Here is a 15,574-nt window from a genome sequence, read left to right as displayed (position 1 = left end):
GGGTTCATCCTCTGGTTCTGGTTCTGACTCTGTATAGTCGTCGTCGGTGGAGACTCCGGTTTCTGCGGTTCTCTCACATCTTCTTACCCACTCGGCTCCATCCAACGGACAATCGCTTCTTGCTAATGAGTTTTCGTTTTGATCGTTGGTCGTGGAAGTTCTCTCAAAACTGGGCTTTTGAGCGGGGTTAGGCGTGATCCATCATGTCGGCGAGTTGTTCTTGAGTCGTTCCTGTGGGCATGTGCGACATGAGGTTTCCCATCGCGGCGTCCATCATCGGCCGGTGGAGGGGGTCGTCGTCTTCGCGATGTATCATCCTGACGACGCGGTCGGTGTCCGCGAACTGAACTGATTTGGCTTCAGGTACCGGTTTGAATTTCTTCGGTGAACGACATTCTCGTGCAAAGTGTCCCATCTTGTCACAATTGAAGCATTTGACCTTGGACTTATCCTTGGGTTTGTCGCCGTACTTTCGTTGTTGGCCTCTACCGTGCTGTGCTGCTCCGATGTCCATGGGTCCTGAGTGTGTTCCCCATGAAGTGCTCTTGTGTTCGTACTTCTTTTTGATGTTGGCCTTGGGAACCTGAGGGTTGCGATAGACTCCTTTGTCTTCCATGGATCGCTCATAGAGTCGGTTGTCGATGACAATGGCTTTGTTGATGTATTCGTCGAGGGTAAGTGCGTGTCGGTCTTCCTTAATGAGTTCGTCCTTGACCTTGGGCTTCAAGCCTCTGTAAAATTTGTTCTTCAGAGCGGCATCGGCCCAGTTGACCCTGAATGCGTCTCGGCGAAAGAGTGTCGCGTACGTCGAGGCTGAGGCAGTCTGCACAAGTCGTTCGAGACGATCCTCGGCTGCCTTTTCCTCATCGGGTTCGCCGTACATCTTCTTGATTTCTTCCTCGAACTTGACCAATCCCATACCGAAGAGTTTCTGCGTGAGGGGTTCGCGTTCATCCTCCGCGTACTCGAAGTAGTTCCTGAGGATTCCATCAAACCACTGCTTGGGGTCTCCTCCAAGGAAACTGGCGGCATATAGGAGTTGTGACTCGGGGTCGGTGATGCCGTACAGACGTAGGTTGGTCCTGACATGTGACAACCAGGGCGGGAGCTCCTGTTTACTTCCGGTGAAGACGGGAGGCTTGCCGACCTTGGCGGCTATCTTGGGGGTATTGTCGCGCGTCGTACTTCGGACGGTGGTTTGCAGGCGCTTGACCTCATCCTTGAGATCCTGGAGATCATTTTTGCTCTTGATGGCCGTCTCCATGCTGAGAAGTTTCTTGGCGAGGGCGTCGAGTTTGTTTGCGACATCATTGAAGTCATAATCTTCTTCGTCGGAAGCGGCGTTGTCATTCTCAGCGGGAGGGGTTGTCTTTTCGACGGCGGGGGCATCTCCAAGAGAGACGTCATCGTCTCCAGTGAGACGGTCATGTCCAACGGAGGGATTGGGGGCAGCGGAAGCCATGGCGATTGGTGTTCGTTATGTCTGAGCACAACGTTCGATCTTGGTCATGCAAGCAACGTGTTACAACCTGCACCAGGAATGGATACAGACTGCAAGGCAGTACGCCGAAGGTGAATATGACAGGATGATCGAAGGTTGTGACAAGCGTCTCAGACACGGGTTCACTGTCAACAACAGGTTGTTCTAACAAAGAGCTACTGAAAGTAGATTGTAGACAAATGAACTTGAATTGCTTGCATGAGGAATCAGATTCCTCGATACGGGGAGCGCCCGGCGCTCCCCCCTATTTATGTCAAGCTGTCTACATATATTTCTGAAGTATCTTTGTACCTTGCTCAGTGTGCTCAGTGGTCTTGGCCACTGATCAGACTGAGCAACTCCTGATTGGTTGCACGGGGGCTTGTGGGTCTTTCCATCCCTGGCCCAATGATTGGCTGAGGTGCCCAGCACCTCGGGTACCACCCAGTGGTTCCTGTATAGGGGTATTACGCTTGGGACGTAACAATGGGCTCATAACTTCGTCAAGCGCCAGCCAGAACTTCGGGCGCGTTTTACGCGTAAATATGACTACCAGAGGGCCAAATGCGAGGATCCAAAGGTTATTAGCGAGTGGTTTACCCTCGTACGGAACACTAAAGCCAAATACGGTATCGTAGATGACGATGTCTATAACTTCGACGAGACTGGGTTTATGATGGGTATTATCTTCGCGGGCATGGTAGTTACAACTTCTGATGGCCGTGGCAAGGCCAAACAGGCCCAGCCTGGCAATCGTGAGTGGGCTACGGTTATTCAGGGCGTAAATGCTCTGGGTTGGGCTATCCCACCATTCATTATCTTGGCCGGGCAATATCATCTTGCCAATTAGTATCAAGAGTGCAGCCTTCCGGCCACCTGGCGTATTGCAACAACCGATAATGGCTGGACTACCAATGAGAAAGGCATGGATTGGATTCGTCACTTCGATTTCTACACGGCATCTCGTACGAAGGGCAAATATCGGCTGTTAATCCTTGACGGCCACGAGAGCCACCACTCCGAAGAATTCGAAACCTACTGCCGGGAGCACAACATTATTACACTATGTATGCCTCCGCACTCCTCCCATATACGTCAGCCATTGGATATTGGCTGTTTTGCGCCATTGAAGAAGGCATACAGCCGCCAAATTGAGCAGTTGATGCGGATGAACATCACACACATCAGCAAGTTGGAGTTTCTTTGTGCATTTAGAGAAGCGTTTTTTGCTTCGATCACAGAAAAGAATATCCAGGGTGGTTTTGCCGGAGCCGGCCTTGTGCTGTACGACCCAGAGAGGGTGATATCTAAGCTAGATGTGCGCATTCGGACTCCAACACCCCCAGCCTCGAGCCCAACCACGGCACTACCTTGGGTCTCTCAAACGCCACACAACCCTCGGGAGGCTACCTCACAGTCAGCGCTTATTAAAACTCGAATTTCCAACCATCAAGGCAGCTCTCCAACCTCAATACTAGCCGCTGTAGACCAATTTACTAAGGGAGCAATGGGTATAATGCACGAGGTGGCTCTTCTCCGTGCAGAGGTCTCTTCGCTACGCAAGGCCAATGAGGAGCTTAGTAAGAGACGGAGAGCCAAAAAAACACGTGTACGGCTTAAAGGGTCACTTACTGTACAAGAAGCACAGGATCTACTGGATCAGAAAGCTGTAGGTGAGCAGGTAATCCAGGAAGATCGACAAAGTAGTGGTGGTGCAAGGGGGTCTCGTCCGAAGATTCGGTGCTGTGGCGTGTGCGGTAAGCCAGGCCATAATGCACGCACCTGCCAGGAGGCTGCAGAATCATCTGATTCATCTGTTTCTGTTAATGTGTGGCACATAATAGGTGCCAGGTAAGACTCAGGTGTTGAGGTACTGGGAAGGTCTAACTTCTTCCCTACAAACCTACCCGGGAGACATCAAAGGAAGGTTTGTCAGCTGTCGAAGGATATCGAAGTCCATAGAACATTAGCTATACCATCCATAGCTTAGTTGTCCCACAGAATACCTTGCTACTCTATGGGGGCCCAGTGCCCCACAGAGCCTGCTGGAAGGCCAGCACACTTATATAAGTAGACCTCTCCTCTCCTCTCAATCCTGTATATAGAATAAGCATAAGCAAGAATATAAGCCAATGACATACATGCACTAAAAGCCTCTGTATTAGACTACGTACAAGCACTCAAAGCCTCTGTACTGTGGCGTCTTGCCCACTGTGATAACAGTGGTCTTGCTTCCTTCAGCACTGCTGTCGTATCCCCTTTTTCTCCAGCTTCCGCTACGCACTGCTACAAGCGCATAGTTCGCTGTAGCTCCCCTGTAGGTACTGTATTACAGACCTATAGGGCAACGCAGCAAACAGTTTCTAATTCAGTTATTGTGGTTTCCTAGTATTGTGGTTGTGTAATTTAGGATAGTTGTGATAAGGTGGTGGAAAGTGGTCGGCTCGCTGTTACACCCCGGGCGTAATACCACTGTACAGGAACCACTGGGTGGTACCTGTCAGAAAGAAAGGTCTGTTAGCGGTGGCCATGGTCTGTTAGCGGTGGCCATGGTCTGTTAGCGGTGGCCATGGTCTGTTGGCCGCGACCAAAAGCAAGCAATACAAGCACACTGAGCAAGGTACAAGGATACCTCAGAAACATATGTAGATAGATTCACATAAATAGGGGGGAGCGCCGGGCGCTCCCCGTGTCGAGGAATCTGATTCCTCATGCAAGCAATTCAAGTTCATTTGTCTACAATCTACTTTCAGTAGCTCTTTGTTAGAACAACCTGTTGTTGACAGTGAACCCGTGTCTGAGACGCTTGCCACAACCTTCGATTATCCTGTCATATTCACCTCTGGCGTACTGCCTTGCAGTCTGTATCCATTTCTGGTGCAGGTTGTAACACGTTGCTTGCATGACCAAGATCGAACGTTGTGCTCAGACATAACGAACACCAATCGCCATGGCTTCCGCTGCCCCCAATCCCTCCGTTGGACATGACCGTCTCACTGGAGACGATGACGTCTCTCTTGGAGATGCCCCCGCCGTCGAAAAGACAACCCCTCCCGCTGGCAATGACAACGCCGCTTCCGACGAAGAAGATTATGACTTCAATGATGTCGCAAACAAACTCGACGCCCTCGCCAAGAAACTTCTCAGCATGGAGACGGCCATCAAGAGCAAAATGATCTCCAGGATCTCAAGGATGAGCTCAAGCGCCTGCAAACCACCGTCCGAAGTACGACGCGCGACAATACCCCCAAGATAGCCGCCAAGGTCGGCAAGCCTCCCGTCTTCACCGGAAGTAAACAGGAGCTCCCGCCCTGGTTGTCACATGTCAGGACCAACCTACGTCTGTACGGCATCACCGACCCCGAGTCACAACTCCTATATGCCGCCAGTTTCCTTGGAGGAGACCCCAAGCAGTGGTTTGATGGGATCCTCAGGAACTACTTCGAGTACGCGGAGGATGAACGCGAACCCTCACACAGAAACTCTTCGGTATGGGATTGGTCAAGTTCGAGGAAGAAATCAAGAAGATGTACGGCGAACCCGATGAGGAAAAGGCAGCCGAGGATCGTCTCGAACGACTTGTGCAGACTGCCTCAGCCTCGACTTACGCGACACTCTTTCGCCGAGACGCATTCAGGGTCAACTGGGCCGATGCCGCTCTGAAGAACAAATTTTACAGAGGCTTGAAGCCCAAGGTCAAGGACGAACTCATCAAGGAAGACCGACACGCACTTACCCTCGACGAATACATCAACAAAGCCATTGTCATCGACAACCGACTCTATGAGCGATCCATGGAAGACAAAGGAGTCTATCGCAACCCTCAGGTTCCCAATGCCAACATCAAAAAGAAGTACGAACACAAGAGCACTTCATGGGGAACACACTCAGGACCCATGGACATCGGAGCAGCACAGCACGGTAGAGGCCAACAACGAAAGTACGGCGACAAACCCAAGGATAAGTCCAAGGTCAAATGCTTCAATTGTGACAAGATGGGACACTTTGCACGAGAATGTCGTTCACCGAAGAAATTCAAACCGGTACCTGAAGCCAAATCAGTTCAGTTCGCGGACACCGACCGCGTCGTCAGGATGATACATCGCGAAGACGACGACCCCCTCCACCGGCCGATGATGGACGCCGCGATGGGAAACCTCATGTCGCACATGCCCACAGGAACGACTCAAGAACAACTCGCCGACATGATGGATCACGCCCTAACCCCGCTCAAAAGCCCAGTTTTGAGAGAACTTCCACGACCAACGATCAAAAACGAAAACTCATTAGCAAGAAGCGATTGTCCGTTGGATGGAGCCGAGTGGGTAAGAAGATGTGAGAGAACCGCAGAAACCGGAGTCTCCACCGACGACGACTATACAGAGTCAGAACCAGAACCAGAGGATGAACCCATCACCCTTTGGGACATGAGCAACAATGCAGACTGGTGGGTGACAGCCAAGGACTGGAACGAGCGTTTCGAGAGACCAGGACGACCAGTGGTCTACGGGGAAGACACCCCACCGAGCACACCAAGGCAGAACCTCACCCAGACGACGTACCTCTTGCTATACCCTGCCACGAACTACACGACTCAGTTGCATGGTTTGACTGCATTTACGACTACTGCAGAGTCCATTATCGATTCAAGGTTTACCACGAGGTATTCCCTTCCAGACGAGATAACGACCCCATCTTGCAAGTACACAAGGCAGGATCGGAGGAGGATTGGAATTATACCACAACAACGGAAGGAAAATACACACTTGTTGTGGAAAACATGGTCCCCACAGGATGTTGGGACAAGGATGCTTTGGATCTCGAGGACTGTGAACACGTTTGGTGCGCCCGTCACCGCCGCGCAAAGGCAAGAGACTGGCACCGACAGAAGAGCCAAGCAAGGGTCAGGAAGAAGGCCAACAAGAAAGTCACTCGGTCAAAGGGGTACCCAGGAAGAGACCTCCCATATGATGCCTATGGAGAATACGGAACATTGGAAGAACTCGCCAACGAGTATTTGGGACCCGATTTCCGCAGACGACTAGAACAACAGTACCTCGAGCGACACGAGATGTTCTATTACACCACTAGAGAATCAGGACTGGAGTCAGACGCCGTGAATTTGGCAAGCGACTACCACTTACGACAGAAAGCGTGGGAAAGACAATGTTCGGGACCATCCGATTTTACCAGAGTCCCACGTACGGGAACGGCCAACGGCCTCCCCAGGCCCCAGTGGAACAAACTAATTCCACGACGACGGATCACAACTCGCATCAGGAGGCCGCGAGCCGGATCCAAGAAAAGACCTCCATGGTGGCACTACGAGACAGTTGCCGGAGCCACAGTGTTAGGAAACCAAAGTGCCCTGACAGTAGTAGTTCGATGGACAAACTCCAAAGGAAAGGAGTATCGAGCAGTTGCAGTGATCGACTCAGGGAGTTCGATCAACATCGTCAACCCCTCGTTCGTGAACAAGACGAGGATGCCGTGGGTCATGAAGAAAACACCATACAGAATGAGGACCTACGAAGGGCAAACGGCCAGTTATGATGGAGGAATCAGTTCACGGGAAACGACACTCTTGATCACGGTGGACGACGACCCGCAGGAAGTGGACTTCGATATCCTGCCAACCGGACCCAAGTGTGACATGATCTTGGGACATCCGTGGTTGAAGAAGTACAACCCGGATATAGACTGGGAGAATGGCCATCTCAACTCCAGGCTTGACACCAGACGGGTGAACAGAGCTGAACTGGATAGAGCTCCCAGGTGCCCAGAGGGACAAGAGAGCCCCTGCGAGCATACGAGACATACGAGCCACGACGAGCCGATGTCAACTGACAGAGGAAGTACCAAGGAAGGACCCTCGCACACCAGAGAACCAGAAGGTTGGGTGATGTATGTCAGACCAGAGAAGCTAGAGGAAGACCTGAGTGACGACTCGAGGCACAAGCCTCCCAAGGAAAAGGAGGACCTCAGCAACATTCCGAAAGAATACCACAGTTTTACAGTCTTCAGACACAAGATGAAGGACGAGCTCCCCAAGAGAACCTCTTTCGACCACGAGATCCGATTGAAGGAAGGAGCAAAGTTACGATACCACAAAGCATATCACCTAGGTCCACGACAGGACAAAGCCTTACAAGAGTACATCAAGGAGAACCTACCAAAGGGGTTTATCAGAGAATCACAAAGCGAAGCAGCTTACCCCATTTTATTCGTGCCTAAGAAAGGAACGACAGATTTAAGGCTTGTGGTCGATTATCGACAACTCAACGAGGAAACGATCAAGAATAGGTATCCGCTGCCGCTTATCAGGAGATGAAGGACCGACTGGCAGGCGCCCAATGGTTCAGTCGACTGGATCTTCCGATGGCCTTTGGCCACATCCGGATTAAGGAAGGGGATGAATGGAAAACAGCTTTCAGGACTCGCTACGGACACTTTGAGTACCAAGTCATGCCATTTGGACTCACTAACGCCCCTGCGACATTCCAAAGCATGATTGACCACACCCTGCGCCCATATCTGGATCGATTCGCCTTTGTATACCTAGACGACATCTTGATCTATTCGAAGACCCTCAAAGAACACAGACAGCACGTACGACAGATCTTACAAACACTGCAGGATGCAGGACTCTCGGTGAACCCACGAAAAGCGAATTCCACGTGCAGAAGACAGTCTTTTGGGATTCGAAATTACACCAGGAGAGATCCGCATGGAACCAGCTAAGATCACGGCAGTCCGGGACTGGCCGACACCAACAAACCAGAAGGAAGTTAGGATGTTCATTGGATTCATCAACTTCTACAGATCATTCATCAAAGGATTTGGGAAAATTGCAAAACCGTTGCACGAGTTGACCGGCGAAGGAACACCATTTAAGTGGAAACAACAACAACAAGACGCCTTCGACCAACTCAAGGACGCTATCAGCAGCGAACCCGTACTACGAATGCCAGACTTCAGCAGACCATTCTATGTCGAGACCGATGCGTCAGACTTTGCTATTGGAGCAGAGCTCTATCAATACTTTAACGACGGCCGACACCCGGTAGGATTTGTCTCAAAAAGATTTCTGGACCAGCACTCAACTACCCAATCCACGACAAGGAACTCATGGCCATCATCGAGGCATTTGACGAATGGAGACCATATCTCAGTGGGACTGAGGAACCAGTGGATGTATTCACAGACCACCGGAATTTGAAGTACTTCGTCACGAAGGAACTAAGTCCAAGACAAGTACGATGGGCAGAATTCCTTGCCCCCTTCAACTTCCGCATCCACTATGTCAAAGGAAAAGAGAACGCTAGAGCAGACGCGCTCAGCAGAAGACCAGACCACAAGGGTAACGAAAAGATCGATGCAGCCCCCCTCTTTAAAGAAAAAGACGGAACACTGGAACACGCCATCCAGATCTGGGAAGACTGCACAAGAACCTATCACACGAAATGGGAAGATTACGAGTTCCAAGCCAAACGACAAGACGTCGATGAGGATGAGATACAGGAACTAGGTCTACGGGCCGGGCCCGACGACAACGACCCAGTATGGTACAACGACAAGGCCTACGTACCAGCAGACAAGAGACGAGCGTGTGTCACGAAACTCCACAGCGACAAACTCGGAGGACACCCAGGTATCAGAAAAACGCTCGAACGCGTACAACAGCACTACGCATTTCCAGGAATGAAAAGGATCGTGGAAGAAGCGGTAAGAGAATGTGAGATATGTATCAAGAGCAAAGCAGCAAGACACAAACCCTACGGACTTCTCGAACCCCTTCCCACAGCAGAACGAGCGTGGGGATCCATCTCCATGGACTTCATCACCAAACTCCCCAGCTCAACGGTACCAGATGGAACCAACACCAAGTACGACGCCATCTGGGTAGTGGTTGACAGACTCACCAAGTGGGCATACTTCATTCCTTTCAGAGAAACCACTACGGCAGAACAGCTCGCCTACCTATTCGAACGGAACATCGTGAGCCAACATGGACTGCCAGATGACATCACTTCGGACAGAGACAAACTCTTCACCTCTAAGTTTTGGCAAGCCCTGATGAAACGACTAGACGTCAAGTCAAAACTCTCGACAGCGTTCCACCCCCAGACAGATGGACAGACCGAACGACTCAACCAAGTCATTGAACAATACCTTCGGTGCTACATCAACTTCGAACAGGACAACTGGGTTGACCTGTTACCAACCGCTCAGTTAGCATACAACTCGAGCAACACAGAGACAACGAACGTCTCACCATTCTTTGCCAACTACGGATTCCAACCCGAGTTACGACAGGGACCAACAGCAGAGGTACCACGTGCAGCGATCCACGCAGGACGATTGCAGGAGATGCACAACATGTTGAAAGAAACACTCGAAGTTGTCAGGGAACGAATGCGCACCCACTACGACAAACATAGGGTCGAGGGACCTCCCCTCGAGGAGGGAGATAAAGTGTTTCTTCTCACACGCAATCTTCACACGAAACGACCAAGCAAGAAACTGGATTTCAAGAAGATCGGGCCATTCAAGATCAAGAAAAAGATCTCAACATCTAACTACGAATTATCCCTTCCCGATTCCATGCGAGTACGAACGAAAGTATTCCATATTTCTCTCCTTGAACCAGCCCCAAAGAAAGCAAAACTCGAGACACGGCTCGAGGTGGTCGACGACGAAGAAGAATTTGACGTCGAGGATATCCTGGATTCACGAATCAGCAATAACGAACTCCAATATCTCGTCAAATGGTTAGATTACGGACCAGAGTCTAATTCGTGGGAACCTGTCGACTTCCTGGACTGCCCGGAGAAGCTCCAGCAGTTTCACCGACAGAACCCAGACCGACCTGGGATAAAAGATTTGGATCCAACGACGACCAGTCGACACCCGAGAAATCAAGGTTACCAGCGTCCCCAAAGGACAACAGGGAACGATCGACCTCTGCGACTGGGAACTCCGATTCCCGAGTAACAGCAGGATTAGCAACCTCCGCCTGCTCCCCTGCTTCCTCTTCCCGCAACAGAGTGTATTCCCGAGAAAATGCCTCACCCGCCTTCAACTGCAGTGCGCGAGACTGAGCCTCCAGACGAAGGAGCTTCGAAAGCGTCTCTTCCTTCTCCCGGTCTAAGCGCCGCTTCTCACCTTACAATTGAAGATCGCGGTTACGACTTCTTTCTTTGAGTTTTTTGATAATTCTTCTGCACCCTGTTAGCAGACATTTTGGAAAAGGATGAAAGGGAGAACTTACAGTCACAACGACAATTTCCTAGCGTCAAGGGTCTTCGAGGCGAAGACCAGGGAGGAGAGGAAACGTGTTACACCCCGGGCGTAATACCACTGTACAGGAACCACTGGGTGGTACCTGTCAGAAAGAAAGGTCTGTTAGCGGTGGCCATGGTCTGTTAGCGGTGGCCATGGTCTGTTAGCGGTGGCCATGGTCTGTTGGCCGCGACCAAAAGCAAGCAATACAAGCACACTGAGCAAGGTACAAGGATACCTCAGAAACATATGTAGATAGATTCACATAAATAGGGGGGAGCGCCGGGCGCTCCCCGTGTCGAGGAATCTGATTCCTCATGCAAGCAATTCAAGTTCATTTGTCTACAATCTACTTTCAGTAGCTCTTTGTTAGAACAACCTGTTGTTGACAGTGAACCCGTGTCTGAGACGCTTGCCACAACCTTCGATTATCCTGTCATATTCACCTCTGGCGTACTGCCTTGCAGTCTGTATCCATTTCTGGTGCAGGTTGTAACACTCGCTTATCCGGTCAGCTCGCTTATCACGCACGTTAATAGATTTTGGCTTCAATAGTATAATATACTACTAAATAAGTTAAACCAAAATTCAAGATTATAGTGAAATACTCCTAACTATTATTACAAGTCGGCTTATACCTATCCCTAAATAATTTTTTACAGGGTCGTTACTACTACGTAGCGATGGCCTTCGGCTAATAAACGTGACACATTGACACACACGTTACAGACTACACAACACTTCGGTGGCAGCTCGAGACCCCACATAGCAGGTTAGTTGCGAAGATTGAGTGGAGGGGTTAAGGAAAATGTAGACAGTGTTGAAGAGAGATGAAGAGAGGCTTGAAGAGGGGGGGCAGAGCGAGAGGAGCAACGGAGTATGGTGGGGGGAACCCAAACAAGGCCCCACCCACTGTCGAAGCTAAAATGAAACAGACAACTGGAAACTGCAAACTGTGGGTTTTTAATTGTTCCTTTTTGTCACTTTTGGTCTGTAAACTACCAGCATGCCCTTGCGGTATGATCCCGCCCAGAGGGTGGGAAGCAACGGACACACCCATCATACTGTGGATCCTCTGACTTCCAGGTCGCTCCTCCAAGGCTATCTATCTTAGTCGCGAGATCTTACCCGACGTCACTGTTGACGGGAGACCTGGCTATGTGCTGGAACGAATTCTTCATACTCAGTCAAGTGTCCCTGTTCGTGGACACTGCGCATCCCTGAGAGACCGAGTGGATAAGATTGAACCGGGCTATGAAAGTCACCGCAGACGCTGCGCAGCATGCTCAATTAGCAAACTACATTCCCCAGTCCCCAACATCACACAAGCCATGTACTGAAACCTCTTAGTGTACTCGTGTGATCCCTCACTCAATATCCACCCACGTTGAGCGCTATGCGTGGGGAGGACATCTGGATCTCAGAATGATATTCACCTGAGCCCACCGCAGGCGGGATCAAAATGGTGCCCCAGGTCATCAACAAGATTATACAACTTTCGATACTCCGTTGGTACTTGGCGCTGTTTTGCTCGCCTATTATCCCGATTCGAGCCTACACGGGAAGCTTGACAACAGTGCTTAGCAAGGGATGGATATCGCTGTTGTACCAATGTGTACTCAACATAAAAGTGGTCAGGTGGGCCACAAAGAAAGCCTATGACCAGGGGCCATGACGAACTACTTGTATTGTGCAGCAGTCTTTTTGAGCTTATCCCTGGACTTTTCATATCATTCTAACCACAGATATCCGCACATGGGGCCGCGTGGCGGTATCGGAATGAGTGGGAAAGTGAGGTTGATGATAAATACACACGGCCCCGTGCCAATCTACCACTCGGCGACAACCTCAAATGAGATAACATTTTACCGACAGCACAATATGATACCAACAGACCAGCTCCTGGCCAGCCTTGAGTGCGTTGACGCCACGTACTTCTCGAACACCGAAATAATGCGTGCGAGAGATGCAGCGTTCCGAAGCCCTGCGGAGGATTCAATGTCCTTGGGACATCGCCTGGGACCAAAACTGGGTCATCCCCAGCATCAACACTGCAGTAAAAATCCTCATCGACGCTGGCGTGTTTACAAAATGGGCGGCCGAGCGTGAAGGAGCCCCCATAACATGCTCCAAATTGGCTCAACTCGCGGGTGCCGATGAGCTTCTCATTCGCATTTCCCTTTCGCTTAAAAGTGTGATACGGAACACGGACATTGATGTTGGAGTGATGAACTTGTAGGGCGCATGATGCGTGCCATACATATCCGGCCAGTCACTGATCAGATAAGTTGCACAATATACATATGCGCGAACCCCGTGGGCAAAGGCTCTGGTTGAGGATCTTTCATTTGCTGGCATGTATGGACAAGTACGCCCCTGACATCAGATTTCAACGATGCTCTGGAGTGCCACCCCAAATACAACCCGACGCCCTGGGTCTATATACACCCTTTCGACACCATCCTCGCCCTTCCTTCACTGATCGACAACGACAAGATTCGCCCGCTTGTTATAAATATCGGCGGTGTCAAGGTCATGAGACGAAGAAGTTTCTGGCCCGGCATTCAGAGACTGCCCCTGGCTGTCTGGCCCTTCAAGATTTACTCGGTACCCTCAATGGAGTGAATGTCGGTCCCGTCATCCAGTTACAGCTACACAATTTCTTCACTCCACAGCTGCCAAAATCAAAGGGGCGCCCGATTTTATTTCAGGGACAAATTGTTGCATGGCTAACCAGCTGAGACGGCCAAGAAGATCTTGCAGACTTTGGCACCTGCTGCGAGGAAAGGCTATCCGAGACTGCTGATACATGAAAGTTTGGTGAGCAGCGTGAAGCCGCCTTCAAGGGTTACTGTATCCGATCTTACCATGATGGCATGTCTTGCCGCGGCTGAGCGGTCCAAGAAAGAGTGACGTAAGTTGGTAGCCAGCGCTGGGCTCAACATTGTCGAAATCTGGAGGCCTATACAGTCCGTCAAGAGTATCCTCGAAGTCGAGGCAGCCTAAGCCCGCTAGAAGCGTGGTTAGAGAGTGCGATATGACCATCTGGCCCCGATGTTGTAATATTCAACAGATACAGATAAGAGCTCGTGGTCCTAGAGAGTTCAAGGGTGTTTCTAATAGTGGTGCTCTGATTGTTAGAGTATAGGTACAACGCGAAGCTCAGATGAGTTCATCAATGCCCAGGTAGAGATCGAGGCTGTTTTCAAGTGGGAGGCCGTCCGACTATCAATATGCTGCCTTGGTACATGCAGCGCGGATCTCAACCCAAGTCTTGCCCGGAAAGTCTCTCCGAATGTCGCGACCTGGAAGAAATGGACTATTGGTCTTTTCTTCGTAGTCCACACCTCGCTGGCCTCTTCTAACAGCCACCATGAGCTCCTTGCCTCGTTCACTCTCACTGATAAACACTGGGTCCTCCGCTGTTCCGTAATCATCCACTGAAAATGGTGCCCCGTTGTGACTTTGCGCCATCACCTCCCGGGTTTCGGGCTTGAAGACAGCTCCGCAATGACCGGTCCGCGTTCCTCGATAAATTGAGACTGACGGATAAGAATGTACACCGTCTCTCTCCTCCATCACTCTTTGCCAATGCTCTGGTTGTGGTCGCCGTTGGTACCGGTCACAAAGTGTCGGATCAAGGCAATAATAAGCATACCCAAGCATCCCAGACTCGTGACTAATGAAACGTAATTCCTGCCAACCGTTTCCATGCTTGATCAACTCGTCCAACATCCGATATTGGAACTTGTCGCTACCGCTCCCCAAAACCGTAAGCTGACGTAGCTGTAGCCGGGGAAGAAGCTTCAATACACCAACCAGATTGTGATGTACTTGTATTTTTGGCGGGTAGGTAAGCAGCAGAGGATCCCCACGCACGGAGATATATCGAATGAGGGACAGCTCTTCCAAGGGGATAGGCGCGAGCTTGTCAAGCAGCGACATCGGATCATCGAAATAAAACAGGACGTGACTGAGCCATGACTTGCAGATTTCCGCATTAGCCCTTCGGCAGGTCCGAAGCAGAGCGGTAGCATGTAATGGCGTTTGGAGTTTATTGAGTCTTGCATCGTCGGTTGGAACTGAAGTCGCAAAGGAAAGTATTGTAGAACTGAAAAGAGATGAGTATATAGCATCCCGAACCTCGAAAGGGATGTGAAAAAGGGTGCTGTGATACTGGAAGTCCATATCAAGTATTGTTGCCGGAGTAGTTGTGTGTGAAAGGGAGCGAAGGGTAGAAGATATCGTTGGGCAGCGTCGTTGGGCTTTTGGATTGGTTCACGTGGTGTTAAGCTAAGTAGTCGGCGAAATTGTGCTACCTAACTAGCACCAGCTTCGTCAGTAAAACAACTATTAGGGCAATAATAAAAATAAAAATAAACTTCTATGATATTAAATACTACCCCTTAGAAAAACGATATTCTTTAATAGTTTTTGATTACTTTATGTGACGAACCCCTATCCAGAACCTCTGAAAGGGATACTGGTTGAAGGCACTTCTGAATAATCCTGGTTCGGTGCAGCTAAACAGTGCACAAAAAGATGTCTCAATGTAAACACAAGATACCGTGAATACAAGTGTGAATTGCATACTGCAGAACTGTCTATCTACACCAGCCAGTTCCTCCGTATATATAGACCTCGTGGTCTCCTGGATCATTAACCCTTGGCAATGATCCTGTCCTGGGTCATTAACTCTTGGCAATGTGTCACATCCCTGGTATATGGACAGGAATAACGATTGGTTGTGGAACCACGGGAGCAGGGGCCAAGCGGGGAAACACCCAGGGGAGCCAATCACAGCACAGGAAG

At 50.3% G+C, this 15,574-nt stretch overlaps 1 protein-coding gene across 1 annotated transcript; it reads right to left on the bottom strand.

The window, feature by feature from the left end:
* Nucleotides 1-13,990: 13,990 nt before the first annotated feature.
* Nucleotides 13,991-14,950, bottom strand: QC762_301900 (uncharacterized protein; the record flags this gene model as incomplete). Its single annotated transcript, XM_062888488.1, has 1 exon — nucleotides 13,991-14,950. One exon carries the CDS (start codon nucleotides 14,948-14,950, stop codon nucleotides 13,991-13,993), a length of 960 nt encoding a protein of 319 aa, XP_062744353.1.
* Between the last annotated feature and the right edge of the window lie 624 nt (nucleotides 14,951-15,574).

The sequence above is a fragment of the Podospora pseudocomata genome, chromosome 3 (assembly GCF_035222375.1).
Source record: "Podospora pseudocomata strain CBS 415.72m chromosome 3, whole genome shotgun sequence".
Classification (NCBI taxonomy): domain Eukaryota; kingdom Fungi; phylum Ascomycota; class Sordariomycetes; order Sordariales; family Podosporaceae; genus Podospora; species Podospora pseudocomata.
Note: the sequence above shows the minus strand (reverse complement) of the source record. Positions and strands in the feature narration are given on the sequence as shown.